The sequence below is a fragment of the Tenrec ecaudatus genome, chromosome 13 (genome assembly GCF_050624435.1).
Source record: "Tenrec ecaudatus isolate mTenEca1 chromosome 13, mTenEca1.hap1, whole genome shotgun sequence".
NCBI classification, from domain to species: domain Eukaryota; kingdom Metazoa; phylum Chordata; class Mammalia; order Afrosoricida; family Tenrecidae; genus Tenrec; species Tenrec ecaudatus.
Genome location: NC_134542.1, coordinates 33597638 through 33618187, shown reverse-complemented (window position 1 = coordinate 33618187; position 20550 = coordinate 33597638). Strand labels below are relative to the sequence as shown.

Genomic DNA, 20550 nt, shown 5'->3' with positions numbered 1-20550 from the left:
AGTGTAGCTACATGCACATTGGAATTGAGGATGGTGAGACTGTGTCTCCTGGACTTTAAGCATGCTATTCTGAGGGGCCAGTCCCAGGGAAAGGAGGGATCCTGAGAATGCAGAGCCCCCAACAAGATGGATTGACGCAGTGCTACAGTAATGGGCTCCAAGAGCAATGACTGTGCAAATGGTCCGGGCACGGGCCTCGTTTGTCATGTGCATTGGGTCGCTATGAGCCAGGGCTTACTTGATGGCAACCCACAGCAACAGGGATTCGAAAGAAGCCAAAGGCATTTTGAAGAGCTGATTGAAAGAGCTGTGAGCCTATAAGTGACATGGGAGTGGACCTTTCCTCTCCACCCTGGTCACCCGGATGATATGTACTGCACGAGAAGCAATTTCTGCTTGAGTTCCGACTAGCTTATTGTCAGAGCAGCAGCCCGTCCAGGTGGAACATGCACTTTGGGGGAAGGCTGCTGCCAGTGATGGGGAGGTGAACATTTGCGCCATCATCTTGGGCCCACTCTTCAGCTCATTTCCAGCAAAAACCCGGTTTTGTTTTTGTTTTAGTTTTTTTTTCTTTTCAGAGATGGAAGAGTTTTTCCACAAATGAAAATGAACATTGAGAAAAACTCAAAAAAACGTCTCCCTGCGGAGAAGCAGCACACCAAGTAGTCATCAACAGGAGAAAACCGTATAAATTAATGCACCAACAGTTCGTGGTGACTACGAAGGGCATTGACTGAATTCACAACGGAAACACGTTTGTATTCCTTAGAAATCCTGGAATCCATCAGTGGTAGAGAAACTGATCTGCTAAAAGAGAGGACATTTGATTCTTAATATTGGCAACTACATCTCTTTTTTCCTTAAATTCTGAAGGAACAACTCTTAGAAACAAGTGTAATAATCATTATGGAATTAAGACTTGATATTTAATCTCCTAGGGAATTACCCAAAGAAGACTCGTTCTGGCCTTATTAAAACTCGTTGTTTTATTGTGTCAAATATCACCTTCAAAATGTCAGTCTTCGTTTTATCAAAGATACAGAAATCAAAAATTAAATGAAGAAGCATCAGTTCCATAATCTTTGACCCTGAGTCTACCACCCTTCTAGCTTGGAAGGAACCGTGGTGACTGTGTTCCTTTGACGGATCAGCCCTCACAGAAGGAAGGACAGAATTTACCCCAGGGCAATGGTGAAAAGGAGGAGAGGCAGGAACACTTGGAGGGGTGGAAAGAGGAAGGCCAGCCAGAGATGGAAAGATTGCTGGCACGTTGCAGGAAGAGCAACCAGTGGCCTAGAACAATTTATGTATAAATTGTGGAACGAAAAAGGAATTTTCTGTGTAAGTTTTCATCTAAAGCACAATAATATATGTAAGACAAACAAAGCAAACTGAGACTAAGCATTGTACTCTGTTTTCCAGTGCTGCTCCACATCAACGTATCGCCGTCTGAAATAGGGGACATCTGAACACATTTGCATATTTTCCGTTTATGACAGTGCTGGCATTTTCAGACGGAATAACTGTAGATGATGGCAATTTTTATCTGAAGAGAGTTGGGCATGTTAGCGATATACCATCTTCTGTCAACATCAGAAGAGCATATGGGGCCCATTAACTCACCAAATCTGCCACTGTTCTTCAAATTTTTATTAAGTGAATGCGGTCCCTAATAGTCGCTTATGTTAGAGAATGCGTATCAAATGCTATCAGTAAGCAAGGGGATTGTTTTCCCCCTAGTGGGAAGACATTTGAAGTGTTTAAGAAGGCTTGACAGAAGAATAAAACGCTTTAAGCGATCACTGTATTAATACACATGTATCCTACTGAGAAGCCAGTTCATGTGAGTCTGATATGCACTTTAATGTTTGTCACTAACAAGTTTTCACAATACCCTATTTTACACAGCCTTTTTCATATGTATGAATGCGCACGCACATGTGTGTGTAAACTGTTTTTCTCAGTTCTAACCGTGAACCTGTCTTCTATAGAGTCAAAAGACACCTGGTGCTTACCTATAGTTTTTGGTGTTTTTGCCGTGCCCTCAGCACTGACTAGCAGTGATGAGGATTAACTAGAATGCTGTGTTGCTCAGAGGACCCAGCCGAAAATGAAACCCCTCCAAGCCAGAGTGTCCTGTTCTGCTGTTTATTTAGCATCTTACTGCACTTAAATCAAACAGAGTCCATTGATCTTCTTTGAGTGCCAGGAACCATGAGGTTCGTATAAATATTCTGTTATCTAAGCCGGAGCCCCTGGGGGATATCGATCATAAAGTACCCGGCTATTGCGTCAAAGATTAGCAGTTTGAATCCACCCCCAGGCGTTTCGGAAGAACGCTCTGACACTCTACTGTCAAATGATCAGCACCACAGCCAAGCAAAGGAAGCCACCTGGACATCGGGAGAGAGAGGCGGTTCACCATGAGTGGGACCCAGCTCACGGACACCTGGTCCCTGGTGCCATCTAAGTATTGTAATGGTTGCAATAAACCTATCTGTGAAGTGTATCATCAGAACAACTCAAAGCATTTACTTTGTTATTTCTTCAACTAAGACGATAAAGAACGTGTATTGCTAGGATGCTGGTAAAGCAGAAAGATAAGCACGCGTATGTAAAAGAGTCAAGAAATGTTTTTTAAAATTCCCAGCAGATCCTGAAAAAGCTAACGCTTGCCCTATCAACACTCTTGCCTGATCCTTTCGGTAACTTTACTGCTTTGGAACTGAAGATCCTCCATCCCCAGGTCCGGCTCACTGCTGTCTCTCCTCTCTTGTCACCGAGCCCTTTGTGTTAAGACACACACATGACTTCCACCGTCACTCTTCCAGTGGCTGTGTTAGCTAAATATTACTCAGTGAAGCTATGCGAATTGCTCTCGAGCCCCCAAAGATACCCTCAGAGTAGCTCTAAGGTAAAGTAACTTATAAAGGATGTTGGGTATTAATTATAACACTTGTCATTTAAAAAAAAAGAAAGAAAACAACCTTGTGGTGTATGTAATTTTACCTCATTTTCTCATTTGCTGCTGTTATTTAAATTGCTTCTCAGCACTAAGCATGTATATAAAAGATGATTGTTCCCAATTTAACCTTTGAAATAAAATGTATTCTATTAATTAAGTCATTACAGTTCTCTCTCTTTTCTATTATGTTTTTGCATCTGTCTTCTGTCCTAAAGATAGGCATCTGTGTTGGGGAATATTTTGGAGAAGACCTCTAATTTTTATGCCTGTCACCCATTTGAGTTTCCAACACCGTTTTTTAAAAATAGCTTATGTTCATCTTGTGCAGAATTTCAAATTGTCGATTAAAATAATAAGTATTCCTGCTAGGAATAATAGAGAGTATTCAGCAAAGATGTTAAAGAGATGCCATGTTAAAATTAATGTGACTGGGGAATTTAAATATTTAAATTGGCTTAATTTCCTGAGATATATTTGTGAAAATAAATAAACCGAAGAAATGCAAAGGTAGATCATCCACAACAAAATAGCTTCCCTTTATACAAATCCCATTTTCAGAATAAATCCATCCATTAAGACCATGTGTAATTACTGTATTTCCTTCAGAACCAAATCCACTGCTATTGACATTTAATAGGGTTAAATTAAATGTACATCTGTATAGGGGCAGATTGGCTCACCATCCCCCTCAGGTCTGGTAGATTTGAACCACAGATCTTGGCCCTACCCACCCAATGCTAATCCCATTTACCACCAGGATTCCTTAGTGAGTCATTTTCCCACTATAAGATGAACTAGGGACCAGGTAAATTGGCCAAAGGTATTAGCTATGAGTCCATGAGATGACGTGTGAAAGCACCGAATGTGCCTCCTGAAGCACCGACCACCCTCCATCACTGTCTCCCGACTCTCCTAGGAGCTCAAGCAACTTCTACCCCTGAGCATGTCACCATCCTCCAGTTTACCTCCTTCCTCACTCTCACAGCTTCCACCGATCAAGTGTTTTCTTTATTTTTTTAGTTAAGTTTTTATAAAAACTTTAGACTGTTGTGCCTGACACTATGTTAAATACTTGCCCTTATTTTAAAACACTGAGTTCCTATATTATCTAGTATATTGTTTTTGTCTCTATTTTCAACACGGAAACAAGAGTCGGTGGAAGTGGGGGCGGGCGGCTTAGTAAATTGCCCGGCTGGGCTGACATTCATCCTCCAGCCACTTTGTTCTTAGGTGCTGTGCAGTTCCTTCCAGCCCAAGGCCACCCTCAGTACCGCGGTCCTGCAGCTTGCTCACACTTGTTCTTCCGTTCGTTGCAGCCACTGTACCGGCCCATCTTGTCAAAGCTGTCTTCTTTGTCAGTGCCCCTTTCCCTTACCAAGTATGATTTCCTTCCCCGGGGACTTTTCTTCTGACCACATATCCGATGTCTTTGACATCCAGTCTTGCCATCCCTGCCTCTAGTGAACATTCTGGCAGCACATTTCCAAAACGGATGTGTGTGTTCTCTCGGCACTCCGTGGCATTTTCAATATGCTTTGCCAGGACCATAATTCAAGTGTACTGATTCTTTTTCAGTCTTCCTTAGTCAATATTCAACTTTTACATGCAATCAAAAATACCCTAGCTTGGGTCAGGCATGCCTTAGTCCCCAAAATAGCATTCTGGCACTTCAACACTTAAGAAAGGTATCATGCAGCAGATTTACCCAATACAGCGTGTCACTTGATAGCTGCCCGCTGCTTCCATGAGCATTGATTGCGAATCCAAGCGAGAGGAAATCCTTGACAACTCAGTGTTTGCTCAGTCTATCATGATGTCGCCTATTGATCTAGTTGTGAGGATTTGGGTTTTCTTTATATTCAGTTGTAACCCATAATGAAGGCAATCCTTGATCTTCATTTACCTCATTACTAACCATCTTGTCCTTCTGCCTTTCTGCTTAATTTCTCACTAATCTAATAATAGCTAATATCATTAAATACTATGTTGTCATCTAAATACATATACTCACACATGTAAGCAATATCACCATTATTTTATATATGAGGGTATTGAGGTACATCACTAGTAAGTATCCAAGTCAGAATTCTTCCTTGGGCAGATGAAATCCATTTGTGAAGTTTGGGTGAATATTTTAATCTGAACCCATTAAAACTCTAAATTTCTGAACATGCTAACATTGGTCACCACAGACAGATTTTTATTAATAGGATGTATTAAAATAAAAATTATCATGAATTTCCAGAATTGTTTATCCAGTGTTTTCTTGTAATTAGCTCGCACTACCGATTATCCTTAAGAATGCTCAGATTACACCTCTTCTTTGACTCCGATCACAAATATGATGGCGCGCTTAAGACTCCGAGGTTCAACGTGTTGTGCCTTAGTTTCTTTATCTGTAAAGTAAGAATAATAAGAGTATTTCTCATTCTAGATCATTGTGAAGTTTAAAAGAACCATTATCTAAATGAACCAAATAATGAAGCAAAGGGCGGAGGACAGACTTGAGTGTTATAAGTATTCATGGTTATTTGCTGCTGTCGTCACCATCATTTTTCACACTTTTAATCTGTGCTTTAGATTTCATTGTCAGTGTTTTGAAACTTGGGAAAAATAGCATTTGACCCACCATGGTATCCTAACTCCCAAACGGAAAGGCAACGGAAAGTCTGAACAAGACGTTAAACTACGTCACCATAGGAAAGTCACAGCTATATAGTGAGTGCATTTACTTAGAAAGCAAACGGATCACATAGGAAGGAGGAGGAAGCAGGAATGGGGAGATCTATGTATTGTAACTGCGCAAATTTTTAAAGAGCCCTGATGGAGCCACGGCTTAAGCATTAGTGAAGGTCAGAATTGCTATCCATCACCCGCTCCGTGGGAGGAAAGTGAGTCTGGACCTGCAGAGTCCTGCATTAGGCTGCCTGGGAGTCAGAATCAGCTCCATGGCAGTGGTCTCATTAGGGCTACAGTTTATGCCTGCGTGACTTTTATTTTTTTAATCACAATATTTGAACATGCCTCTGCAGTCAGAGGATGGCTTCCGCAGGCTTTCTTAGTAACACACATGTCTTGGTCTCATGGGGATCATTAGGCTGTCATGGATATAGCTGATGAAAGCACCTGAGGGGATCTACTGAACCAGTTAAATCTACAGCAGAGAGTTCCTCTCCGAAGGTTTTGGTGATTGTCTTTTCTTGGTTATTGTTTGTTTTGTATTTTTGTACTTGATACAAAGGTGTAAATGCTGATAGATTTTTCTGAAGGGACAGGGTGATCACAAAGACATTTCACGAATATTGAAAATTATGTTCCCAGCTATCAATAGATATAGCATCCATGGTCTTAAATACTTGGTGCTAAACAAATGACCATGTAGCTTATAGAAGAAGCACACCAGCCTGTGTGATCATGAGGTGATCAGTTGGGATCAGTTATCAGGCATTAAAAGAACAAAATAATCATATCATCTTGTGTTCACCTCCCTGATAAGATCACTGAAGACAAATGGGTGCATAGGCAAAAGTGGTAAAGAAAACTGATGGTGCCCAGCTATCAAAAGATACAGTGTCTGGGGTCTTAAAGGCTTGAGGATAAACAAGCAGTCATCTAGCTCAGAAGCAACAAAGCCTACATGGAAGAAGCACACCAGCCTGGGTGATCATGAGATGTTGAAAGGATCAGGTATCAGGCATCAAAGAACAACAACAAAAAAACATACCCAGTGTGAATGAGGGGGAGTGTGGAGTGGGGACCCAAAGCCCATCAGTAGGCAACTGGACATCTCCTTACCGAGGTTGCGGGGAGGAGACGAGCTAGTCATGGTGCAGTGTAGCAACGATGAAACATACAACTTTCCTCTAGTTCCTAAATGCTTCCTCCCCCCTACTATCTTGATCCCAGTTCTACCTTATAAATCTGGCTAGAGCAAAGAATACAGACTAGTACAGATAGGAACTGGAAACACAGGGAATCCAGAACAGATGACCCCTTCAGGACCAGTGGTAAGAGTGGTGTTACTGAGAGGGTGGGGAGAAGGTGGGGTGGAAAGGGGGAGCCCATTACAAGGCTCTACATATAACCTCCTCCCTGGGGATGGACAACAGAAAAGTGGGTGAAGGGAGACATTGGACAGGGTAAGATTTGACAAATAATAATAATTTATAAATTATCAAGGGTTAATGAGGGAGGGGAAGTGGGGAGAGAGGGGTAGAAATGAAGAGCTGATGCCAAGAGTTTAAGTGGAAAGCAAATATTTTAAGAATGATGAGGGCAACGAATGTACAAATGTGTTTGACACAATGGATGGATGTAAGGATTGTGATAAGAGTTGTACAAGCCCCCCAAAAAATGATTTTTTTAAAAAAGGGTGCACCTGCACATTCTTTGCGGGTAGCAGAGGATTTTTTAGGAGAATTTCATTGGGAAACTTTGCCTCATCCACCCTACAGTCCTGAACTTGCCCCATCAGACTTCCCTTTGTTCCCAAAACTCAAAGAACATTGAGAAGAACGGCACTCAAATCCCTGGAGGATGCTCAAACTGCAGTGTGATGTGGTGTAAATCAGAGAGGACAGAATTCCTCAGGGAAGGGCCAGAGAAATGGCAATACTGCCTCCAGCAATATGGAGGCTTAGATGGAGTATATGCAAGAAACAATAGCTTGACATGTCGAAACTTTTGTATAATAAAAGTTTCTACGATTTCCTAGCAGTACTTTCTGGCTTGCCATATGCTTCTTCCCAGCTGTCTTGAAGATATCCAATAACAGAAGTGACCTCTCTTCCAAGTAGACTGAGTAAAATTTTTCTCAAATCCTTGCCAGTACCAGATTTAACTTATTATGAATCTATATTAATTTATTGTCCAAATGATGACTGATCTTTGTTTCTTTTATTTCTTTCAGTTCCAGATGAAAGCAATGTCTATTCATTGGCTGCACAAAAGTCAGGTAAGAAATTCCTTGTAACTTATTTTATATCCTCTTCCTGGAAATCACTGGCTGTCTTTGAGTAGCATTTGGAACCGGTTTCTATCCAAAGGCTTGCTAATTAATACATGAGATGTCTCTGACTTCCACAAAGATGAGTTATTGCTTGGCCGTGTGTACAGTGGCATAATGTATGCTGATTCAGAATCAGCCTGTTGAGAGGAAAGAATAAAGGTTTCCAAAAAAAGTAGCCATAAAACGGAAATCTTGAGCCTGCCTGCCAGCTGAGCACTTAGGACAAGAAAAATCATAAAGAACACCCAGGAAAGCTTGAAGTCACATCACCATGCTGATTTTACACCTTAAAGCAAGCCGAGTAAAGATTTCTAGAATAAGAGTGATGTGTTCATTTTGTTCTCCTTAAGAAGCAGAGGATAGAGTCATTTGCCTGTCATCGAAGTAGGTTGTTCGGCACGGACTGCATTGAATTTCTTTAGATTGTTGAATGAGGTTCTTTAGGAAGTCCACAAGGCTGGCAACAGCTTCACTGGGCCTTTGCTCCACCATGTAGGGTGTCTTCCATCCAAAGGTCCAGGCAGTTTCTCCATTGCCCACTAGCCTGTCTTCTACCCCTTTACTCTTCCTTCAACATCATTTTCTTCACATTCGTTGGAAACACTTAGAGCTATGACACTCTGTAACTGCTGTAATCCCTTTCTTCAGGAGTACACGACTTTGGGAGGGGGATATAGCCATTTACTCTCACAATTCCTATTCCAACAGAAGCATTGTGATTTGTTGACATCCTTCTGTTTCTGAAACAAAGGAGTCTTTCCCATCACCAAGAATCCCTGTGTTGATGTGCCAATTATGTTTTCACCAGTAAGTGGCCTGATGCCTCATTACCCCACCGTGTTCCAGGGCAAGACTTTGATACTTCCTCTTTACTTCTTTCTCCAGTTCTCCTGGTGATAACAGCGGGAAGGCCTAGGATGAAACTCTCAGATTCCCCCCCCCCCCCCGACAGTCCTTCTAATAAATAGCCCAGGAGGTTAGATCACAGGGAGAGGAAGGATTTTTGTGGGAGTAAAAATCGCCACATGCTGCTTGTTCCATCACCCTCTTCCATGAAAGGCTCTTCTGCTCCCAGCGTTCGCAGGAGCCTGGAGGAAGTTTGCATGAGCAAGCCAGAGGATAGACAGTATTTTCATCTGAAATGCATGGCACCGCTGTAGTTCTTACATGTATGGGTATCTGAAGATTGATGCCCCTTTATGCCCTGGGTAAAAAAGTTGATTTTTAAAATTTCCAGGTAAAAAGTTGAAGTGGGTTTTTAAAATGTTTATCATTTTGGGTTTTGAAAATGAGCAAGTGATAAGACTTTTTTGGCCTTTTCCAGGAAAGCAAAGCTCATTCCTGTGTTTGCCAACTTTGAAACAAATGTGTTGTTAGCCAATGACTGCGATTTATTTTTACCCTTCTTAAGTGAGGACATTATCATTTCAGTATATTGTTATTATAGTTTAAGTGAATTTAATAATATGTTTCTATGGTGCTGTATAAAAATATCAAAAAGGAATTACTCTAAGCAGAAAACAAAATAATCTTCTTCCAAATTCAATATGTGTGCATACACACACATATATACATGTACCTATACACACACATGAATATATGTAATATATATATATAAATATATTTATATGTTGCCTTATTTCAAAACTTGTAGACAGGTTAAGAGTAAAATCCAGGTGGGGGCTCCAGCTGAGCTGGTTGAAAGAGATGGTCTCCAGTCTTTTTATAAAGACATTAGCTGTTTTAAAGATTTGGTTACGAATGTGCTATGTCACTATGGTCTTTTGAAGTATTTCCATATTCTAAAAAGGTACCGTTGAGTTTTCCTTAGGCATATGTGAAACAAATGCCCATGCTGGATAACAGATAGGGCCTTGATAACTGGCAGAAGAGTGGCTTGTGATAAGGCGCTGTCCTCTACAATTCTACCCCCTCTGCTTGATACACTTGAGAACATCCTCTGGAATGTTAGAGATCACATGCCAGCCAACAAAATACAAAGTGGCATCAAAGAAAACTATGCCAGAGTTATTTTGAATGTATATTCTCCAAAAATATACCCCCACTCCTTTTTTGTGGCATTTATTTATTTTTGAAAATTTCTGCTGAGTAATAGTGGTCCTCAGGACCTCATCCTTCACATGAAATGTAACTCCCTTAAGAGTGCTGGATTCCTGAGAGTGCTCTTGGGCCTTGTGTCTTGTGGTGAGAACAGAGGTCATGGCAGGGGATCCAAGGTCTTTCAGATTCTGGTTGCTTATTCCAGTTCTAAGCCATTGGTTAAATTCACCGTGCTTTAGAATGATACCACCAACCTGGCATGGGCCGTGGAAGGCTACTAAGCAAGGTTTTCAGGTTGGGGTGTCAATGGCTGTCCTTGCCCTGTGCTGCCATCTTCAAGGGCCTAACTTCAAAACCACCAGCTTCTCTGGGGGAGAAGACGGGACTTTCTGAAGCAGGGAAGAAGAAAGGATGTTTGGGAAGGACGGTGGTAGCAATTGTACAATCATGCTTCATCTAATTGAACTATGGATGGCAGCGCTCTTCATAAAATGGGGGAGAAAACAAAGAGGTAACACTGACATAAGCCCACAGGAGCAGTTCTTCCCTGTTCTCCAGGGTCTCCGTGGGTCAGCCTTGACACTGGCTGGGAGTTTGGGTCTGGGGTTTTTGACCATCCTTGCGGCACCAGTGTTCACAGAGATTACTCAACTGTCGCAGTGTCCTCTGCCACTTCCCAAACCCTTTCTCTGGAATATTTTGGGAACAGCCTGGCATCTCGTTTGAGAGAAGTAAAAGAGTTTCTTCTTGACAGGAGAGTTTCTACTTGTGTCTTCTCAATTATAGAAATGTGGCCGCTTTCGTTCTCTCCAAGGCCCTCAGGAAGTTAAACAAATCAAATTGCATGTGCTGACCGAAATATATCACCCATCCTCTCATCCAGGGTGAGATCCAATATTTTAATGAATTCATCGGGGGGAAACTTTCTTCTGAGTCAGCTCTTTAGTGTGCAGAGAGCCATTCTGTGCCAAGTGCCATCTGTTGGTCTGGCTTGAGAGCCTCCCAAGTTTGTGACAGTATTCCTGGCACACTTCCCTGGGCATCCTCATTACATGTTTGATTCCGTGGAACTTTGATCAATGCAAAGACTCAATTAAAATAAATATTTCATATATATATGTATCTATATATGTGGCAATGTGTTGTGTCTCATTTCCTGCTTAGGGAAGATGGCAAGGCGATTGATTCTCCTTGTCACCATATTGCCGGGTCCTCTTCCTTTTACGAATGGCATCTGTATCTATGGAAGCATGAGACCTAGGCCAGGGAAGTTAGCAGTACAATTAATTTTGTTTGCTCCCTGAAAGGATTTTTAAAAAAATCACAAGTTTCAGAGAGGCTTGGAAACCAAAAAAAAAATTAATCTCTTTTCCTGGCTGTTCCACTAATTGAATCCTGAAAACATTTTTATATCTTATCATTGCAGGAAAAAAAACCCAATGAAATGTATAGTTCAAATAATATAGCTATTATTTAAAAAGACAACTATTCTGAAATAACTAGAACCCAGAAAAAATGACATCAAATTTGCAATGCCTTTTTGTTAAAAGTATACTTTAATTTTGACTATCTTCACCATCAAAAAATCTATTTCAGAGAAGTGACTTTTTCTTCCCTCTTTTCCAGTCTGAACTGATACTTAAACCAGTAGTTTAATGGTATTCTGTATTCAGATGTAAAAGACATACACATTTTTCTTTTACCGTGTCTTCCTTATTTTTTTTTTGTTTTGATTTACTGCTTGGAACTGTGTTAATATGTATTGACAGTCTGAAGAGATCTTTGCTGACCTAGCTCTTTCAGATGATGCCAGACAGAAGCAAGCTGATGCGTTCTACTTTATGAGCTCTGACATATTAATTAGCAAAATGGACTAAAAAGCTTTCCTATTTCTACTTTAATTTCTTATATTCTCAAACACCTGCCTAGATAGCTGTAAAATAGGCAAGTCTGTAAAAGTAATGGTTGGCAGTAAGTCCAGACTTTTTTTCTGTGACAAGTATATCAATTAATGACCAACTCCTTATTAACCATGGTGGGGGGACGGCAGGGGACGGGTTCCTCTATTCAAGACACCTTACCGTCACAAAATACCATTAGTATACTAAAGGTTTTGCTGATGAAGAACCTGAAGTTCAGGGCCTTACATACTTGGCCTCTTTGCTGGTAATTCGTGGGGTTGGGCTATTAACTGACATTGTATGAAGCGAGTCCAGGCCTATGACCAGTGTCCTAGTGGCATGAGCTTGCCAAAGCATGGTCTGAGAAACAGAGGAATATGCGGTGTGGCATCGCCCTTACCTCCAGTTCTAGATGGAAATCATAACCCAGGTATCAAGAATTCCAGTGCATTCTTCGTTATCTTTTGTATCTTAACCAGATGGTCAGGAAGCAGAATAAGTGTAATTCCTCTAGTCGACTACGATAGCAAGTTGTATGAGGATGGTGACTAATCGGATAACCTTGCCTTTAGTTTCCCGTGTGTGCACCTCTCTGAGCACACATGCACTTTCTAAGCTTTTGTCGTAAACTAGCTCGAGGCGGACGGAGCATTGGCATCACTAGCGGGGTGCTGGGGTGCGGGCCACCCCAGGTGACATTATGAGAGCAAATGCACCAAGTGGCTTTTTAAAAGTGTGTGTGTGGCGGGGGCGGGGGGCATTCCCTCAGAACTCTGTGACTTTCTAATAAGACAGCGCTATAGTTAGTTAGAACACAAACATCATTTTCATAAGTCCAGCTCTGCCCTCAGAGTTGTATGTGAATGTGTGTGTGTGTGTGTGTGTGTGTATGTGTGTGTGTGTGTATGACTGAGTATGTGTGCCAAGTTGAGAAATGTGAAACGCTATGCATAGACTGCATATGAATTATAATTTTCTTCAGAGCAAACCCCCCAAATACACCTGCAGTGTTTGAGTTGGTTTCAACTAATAGAGACCCCACGTAGGGTTTCTGAGGCTGACACCCTTTATAGGAACACATAACCTCAACTTTCACCCACAAGCGGCTGGTGGGTTTGAACTGCTGACCTTGTGGTTAGCAGCCCAGTACCTAAGTGGCAGTGCCACCAGGACGCCGTATCATAAAAGGAGAGAATTTAAAATGCAGCTTTCTAGTTTGGCAGCCATTATATTCTGCTCTAAGTATCTTGAACATAAACGACAATCTCCAGTATTCAAATCAGGCCCAGGAATGTTTAGAGCTTCGCAGGAGAATAGAGGTCGTCAGACCATAAGGTGACTAGGTTACCAACTTAATGCTGGGGTGATGAGCAATTCAAGGGCACCTTATAAATGTTGTTGAGTCTTAATATTCTACCCTTTCTACAGTATCTAAATTATATATGCATTTAACATTTGGAAATGGCGTTTTTTCATATTTGAGTCTTCCAATTAGATTGCTGTTTTCTGTGATATTGGATTCTTATACTTGATGAGGAACTAAAATAATAGAGCTAGTGGTTAGTATACTTGAACTCTCCTTATAAATTGGTTCAGGTAATAATTGCATTATCGTCTTTTAAGTGTGTTCTTAGCTTCTGTCATAAATTAGCTCGAGGCGGACGGAGCATTGGCATCACTAGGGCAGTGCGAGGGTGTGAGCCACACCGGGTGGTGCTATGAGAGCAAATGCCACCAGAGAGACTGTTTTTAAAATTAGGGGGAGCATTTCCTTGGAACTCAGCAACTGTTCTCTAAAATATCACCGTAGTTGGTTAGAACCCAAACATCACTTTCAGAAGTACAGCTCACACGCATCAGTAGACCTGCAAGACTGGCCCTCTGGGCTGCCTTGCTTTCTGTGCCTCCCAAGGCTCTGCCAGGGCAGTTGGTTCTGTTATGCAATTTGAAGGACGCTTTGAACCCTGTGGAGGCATCGCCAGCCCTATAAAGCACCAGCAGTGTTTTTCTCGCTGAGGGCGTTTTTTGCATTTGTAGATTGTGACAATTTTCTTGTTTCACCTGTAGTATTTGTGAACCTACATCAAGAACTTCTTTGAGAAAAAGTAGCAATTATAGGGAAAGGAGAAAAATGCAAGAAAGCTTCTGCTCCATTACCAATAATGTTGTAATTCAGTGTAGAAAGTTTTATAAAACACTTTGGTTGTTATTCATATAATCTGAGTTGCTGCATTTAAGCAATTGACAACTATTAGATTTTACCATCGAAATCCTATATTACTCTAGGATTAAATTGGTAATAAACATTGCTAAGGATTCTGCACCACCCGAGTGGGGGCGGTCTGTGGCTGGAGAAGGGGTTGACTCTGGAGTTCCCTCACTGGGGACGACAACCTTACTGACACCACTGAGAAGATGTGGGTCAGTTTCCCTTATGGTCAAGCTTTGTTTTCAGTTTCCAGGGCATTCTGGAGGTATAAGAAAAGAGCAGTGCATCTTGTGTTCTTGACCATGTAGATTTGATTAGGAAGTAGCCCTGATCATTCCTATGTTTCAGAATGTTAATGAACACAGTTGTTTCTACAGCGCAGTGAATCAAAATGAATTAGAAAGAAATATCTCAGTCGGTTTAGAATGTTAATATTGTATCTGCTTTTAAATCTCTGACTTTCATGAGTTAAAAGGCATATTTTTTAAACAAATCAAATTTTAAAAGGAGCTATTTCACTTCTACTCGTCTTTATTATAAAATGACAATATTGTGGTTCATAGTGGGAATACAAAGAGAATTAAGACATGGTCTCTGCTTTTGAAAACTGTTGCTTACATGGAATAAGACAAAAGCACATAGATATTGTGTGTATGTGTGTATACATATGTGTGCATGAGTATATATATATATATATGAATGTGTATGTGTACATATACACCACTACATATTCATGCACGAGTACCTAAATTGCTTCCAAAATATCATGGAAATATTTTAGCATTTTAAAATTCCATTTTTTCGTGAACTTTTTGAAGTCTCTTCACATATATATATACTTGTGTACACAGCCTGCACTGATTCATAACTTTATGCTAACAAACTTAGTGCAGACATATTACACAGGAAGCATTGTTGGATTTATTTTGGGGAGATAGCTGTCCACTTTTAGAAAGGAAGTACTTCCATAGAATCCGACAGCTAAATAGAAGTCTGAGAAACAGAAAAGGTCAATGAGCTAACACATTTCAGCATATGGAAAGTCATGAAAACATGAAACACCATGGTGTGCTCAAGAATCCGTAAGCAATTCAATGTGTCGGGAGTACAAGGGGGGGCGGGGTGAGAAGACTCTCAATTTGAGCGAGTCGGCAGGATCAGACCCCAGTGAATTTCTAGCACATGGAAGAATGATTCTTCCCAGCAGGAAATCAAACCAGATTTAAGGAGGAGAATGGTCAGTTTCATATTCTAGTAGTATCACTCTGTAGTTTTAAGGACGAGTGGATCCCCCCCATAAAAAAAGATAAGCCGAATTGTTACAATCATTATAATACTCCAAATGAGATGTTGTGGGCATCTGTAAAGGAGCCCTAGTGACATAAACTGGTTACACATTGGCACCCGTTTGAACCCACCAGCTGCTCGGAGGGGAACGGTGAGTCTTTCTACTTCTGTAAAGAGCTGTAGCCTCAGAAATCCTAGGAAGCAGTTCCGTGTGTTGCCCTAAATGGTTGTTGTGAATCAGAATCAACTTTGATGGTAGTGGGTTTGTTTTGTTGGTTATTTTTTTAAAAAATGAATATAAGTATGTGATAAGAACTTAAATATGGAAATACAAGCAAGACCTGTTTGGAAAATTATCCCTCAGGATGTGTTGTTGTGGCTTTGCTTATTTTTGTTTTGTTTACTTAGTTGTGCTTAGTAGGCCAAGAAGTATTCTCAGTGTATCAGTCATCAGTTGCTGCTTTTTAAAAAATTCAACAGTAAAGATAAGGTAGAATTTGTTGATCCTAGTAGGGTTTGGTTGGATTTATTTCCTATACACAAGTTAGGTTCAGGTTTTCTCCGGGTGTCTCTCCTTATACTAGTTGATTTCTGATGTGTATAATTTAATGGAAAAAGGCAAGAGAGTACACTCAACTGCATGAGGAAAAACTTAAGTCTCTGTTAATATATTTTCTACTAAAAAATATGTCATGACCTTGAGTAAATCCTACCTGGATGTTGAGAATATCTCAACAACAGATTGATGCATTTTACACTAATGCCCGAGGACCTGATGAGCTTCGAGGTGACATGAAGAGCATCTTACATGGAAAAAAAAAAAAAGATAATTCCAAAGAAAGAAAAAATAAAAGTGAATGTCAGAATAGACTCAAACTTGCTCTTAAATAACTAAGACAAAAGGAAGAAATGATGAAGTAAAGGAACTGAACATAAAACTTCAAAGGACAGCTTGAGATAACAAAGTAAAATAATATAATGAAATGTGCAAAGACCTAGAGTTAGAAAACCAAAAAGGAAGAGCATGCTCAATATATCTTAAATTGAAAGGACTCAAGAAACATTTCAAGCCTTGAGTTGCAATACTGAATATCCTACAGAAAAAATACTAAATGATGCAGGAAGCATCAAAAGAAGTAGGAAGGAATATTGTGATAGGTAGGTTTATTGTGCCAACCTGGCCAATAGGAATATAGGGGATTAATAAGGTCTCAGTTTAGTTGGAGGGCAAAAAGATAAATGGCTTGGCAAGCCCCACCCACCTCTCTCTTGATGATCGGACCATCATGCAACTGCTTTATCTAGTTCTCTGCCTCAACTTGTGAGCTGCACTACCTCTGGGACAGTCAACCTGTGGATCGTGTGGCTAGAGCTAGAGGTTCCTTAGAGACCTGCTTCACACACTGCTGGTGTGTACATTGTTTGAGCTTGAGGCTGTCATCTTGCATTGCTATCCCATTTGGCCTGATTTGATACACAGTCAATCCTGAGCTAGTGACTATTGGTGACCCACTTTGCTGCCTGTGGCCTGACTGTTTGCATTGCCCTAGGGAAGACTCAGTTATCTGCTTCCTTGACCTTGGACCCAGCAGTCTTTGTGAGTTGAAGGACTTCCAGTACATTAACGCTTCCATGAAAGAGAGTTGAAATGAACCCTCTGCACTACTGTCTGGACTAATTAGCTATTATATTCCTTCATACTGTATATATATATATATAGATAGATAGATATATAGAGATAGAGATAGATAATCATAGGTGTCCGGGTTTTGTTTCTTTAGGGAAGCGGTTCTCAACTTTTAGGCCACGACTCCTTTGGGGGTTGTCAAATGACCCTTTCACCGCAATTACCTAAATATTTCCGATGGTCTTAGGAATGGAGACATCGCTCCTCTATCTGTCTCCAGACGGGTCTGCTCACATGCAGATACACCCACATATGAGTACCCAGCATGAAGACTGTTACCCATGCTACACCATGCTTCAAGATCAAATATTATTTATAATTAGAAATAAATATTTCACAATATATAATGACTTTGTTTCTGTGATGAATCACTATGCTTTAATTATGTTCAACTTGTAACAATGAAAATACATTCTGCATGTCATATAGTTACATTATGATTCATAACAGTAGCAAAATTACAATTATGAAGTAGCAATGAAACTTTTATGGCTGGGAGGGGGTCACCACAACATGAGGAACTGTATTAAAGGGTTGTGGCATTAGGAAGGTTGAGAGCCACTGCTCTAGAGAACCCTGTATAACACAAATATACAGAGTCGCTGTGCCACAAATCAGTGCTTGATATTCACCCATTTAAAGAGGTAGCATATGAGCAAGAACCAGTGGTACAGAAGGAAGGAGTTCAAGCTAAATGGAAAGGATTAGCTCAAAACAAGGCTCCAGGAATTGATGCAACACCAACAGAAGTGTTTCACCAAGCAAATGAAGCTCTTACGCATCTATACCTGGAAATTTGGAATATATCGGCCAATGTGACTATTCAAAAGAGCGGTGACCCAACAGAATGCTTACATAATAAAACAATATCATTAGTGTCATATGCAAGTAAAATGTTGCTGGCAGTCATCCAATAGCAGGTGGGGCAGTATATGGGCAGGGAGCATCCAGAGGTCCGTGTTGGATTCAGAAGAGAACTTGGGAAAGGGATACCATTGCTAAGATCAGACGGATCTTGATTGAAAGCAGAGAACACCAGAAGAATGTTGGCTTATGTTTCATTGACTACGCCAACGCTTAAGACTTTGTGGACCATAACAAACTATGGATAGTCATGAGGGAAAAAAATGGAATTCCAGACAACTTCATATGCTCATGAGGAAGTTGTACATGGATCAAAAGGCAGTTGTGCAAACAGAACAAGGAAATACTGCATGGTTTAAAATCAGGAAAAGTGGGCAGTAGGGTTGTATCCTCTCGCCATACTTATTCAAGCTATATACACTAAACAATGCACAGAGATCTGGTTTATACGGGGAATCAGGATTGGAGGAGGCTTATTAACAATCTGTGATAGGCAGATGACACAACCTTGCTTGCTGAAAGTGTGAAGGACTTGAAGCACGTGTTGATGAAGAACAAGGATTGCAGCCTTCAGTGCGTATTGCAACTCAATGTAAAAATACAAGACACAATCCTTACAACTGGACCATAAGGTAATACCATGATAAATGGATCAAAGGTTGAAGTTGTCACAGAATCTGCCTTGCTTGGATTCACAATCAATATTCATATAGGCAGCAGTCAAGAGATCAAATTATGTATTACATTGGGTACATCTGGTGCATAAGAACCCTATATAAAGTGTTGAAAAGCAAGGATATTGCTTTGAATACTAAAGTGTGACTGATCTAAGCCATGATATTTTCAATCACCTCATATGCATAGGAAAGCTGAACGTTGAAGAAGGAAGGCCTAAGAAGAATTGATGCATTTGAAGTATGGTGCTAGTAAAGAATCTTGAGAGGACCACGAGCTACCAAAAGAACAAACAAATCCCTCTTGAAAGAAGTACAGCCAGAATGTTCCTTAGAGGCAAGGGTGGAAAGACGTCATCTCAAGTCTTTGGACATGTTGTCAGGAGAGACCAGTCCCTGGAGAAGGACAGCATGCTTGGTAAAGTGGAGGGGCAGCAACAAGGAGGAAGGCCCTCCACAGGATGGATTGGTACAGTGGCTGCAACTATGAGCTTAAACATAAGAACAAAGGTCATAAGAAAATGACCCAGGGCTAAAATACAGGTTGCTACGAACAAAGAAGTCAAGGAACTGGCAATCAAACAGAGCATTCCTTTACACTCGTCATTTAGCCAATGTTTACTCGGCTCCCACTTTGTATCACAGACGTGATGAACCAGTCCAACAAGGACCCTGGATTCGTGGGGATTTATTCCAGAAAAGACGATTAATAACTGAATATAGTTATTTATTTCTAGGTGTCGTAAGGGACAGCAAGGGTTATAAGATAGAAGTAATGGAGAGGAAAACCAGAGGCTTGTGTCAGGGCCTGAGAAGTAAATACATGAGTCATCCTAGAAGACATGGATACGCAGGAGTAAAGGAAAGTTTGTCAAGATGTCATCAACTACGAAGGAGTACAGATTTTACATTAGGTGAGAGTTGAGAAGCGACGTACTAAAGGTGGAAATGAGAAATAAAGAGGAATTTGAGCCCCCCACCATCCTAGGCTTGCATGATACGGTGGGGAGGAACAGCTTCATTTGAGAGGCCTGCAGAGGAAACAGACTTCTTAGTGAAAATTTAGATTTCAATTAGGATAGCAAACAATAATATTCAGAAAAGATATTAAAAATGATCAGCATCCTGTCAATCATGAAAGAACCATGGGAGAACCGCATGCAAGGCGGATGAGTCTGGTACAGAGGGAAAGGGTCAGTGACAAGTTGTGATGGTAGAAGATGTATGTAGTGCTATTAAGAGCTGACAGTCCAAGAAATAATAGATGGCCAGAAGTCTTATATATTGGGGAGTGAATGACAGAGGCATGTTTGATGGGGCTAGTTTGTTTAGGTGACTCTACAGTTCTCTAGAGAAGTAGTCCGAACTCAGTGATGAATTGGGGTGGGTGGGGGGAACCTCTATGCCACTTTAGACTTAATGATAACTTGTGTAGATTCTTTTTCTAAAGAGTTTCTTTCTGTAATAGGTGAGGAAATGATGAATATTCTGGAGTAAACAGACCCAAATTACAGAAAATTTGAAAAGATGCCTAATTCTCCTTAGGTTTGGAAACTGGGAGATAGCCATTAATAGTGATTTTAGAGTGAATTTCAACAGAGAAGAGAGCAGAAACACAATGAAGTGAGTTCAGGAGGAATGGGAGATGGTAACAAGTCATTTGAAGAGGCTTAATATTAACAGACAAAAGACAACTGTTTAGAGAAATCAAGAAAACGGCCTTCTATTCTATTTAATATTATTAATGAGAAACACTGAACCTTGTTTGTAGACTGAGAAAGAAGGGATATTGGTGAGAGCAGGTTACAGAAAAAAGGAACTGTTAAGAATGTGTAGTTTTAGAGCAACCAGTCCTGAATAAGATGAGCTGAAAGCCGTAGTGAAGGTAACAGCA

General features: G+C 40.7%; 1 protein-coding gene across 1 annotated transcript in view; it reads left to right on the top strand.

Annotated features, from left to right (window-relative positions):
- PARD3B (par-3 family cell polarity regulator beta) overlaps positions 1-20550 on the top strand; it is a 1162664-nt gene that overhangs the window by 727756 nt on the left and 414358 nt on the right. The window contains exon 16 of the mRNA XM_075530369.1: positions 7875-7919. Within this exon, the coding sequence (XP_075386484.1) occupies positions 7875-7919 (45 nt within the window). The remainder of the gene's footprint in view (positions 1-7874; positions 7920-20550) is intronic.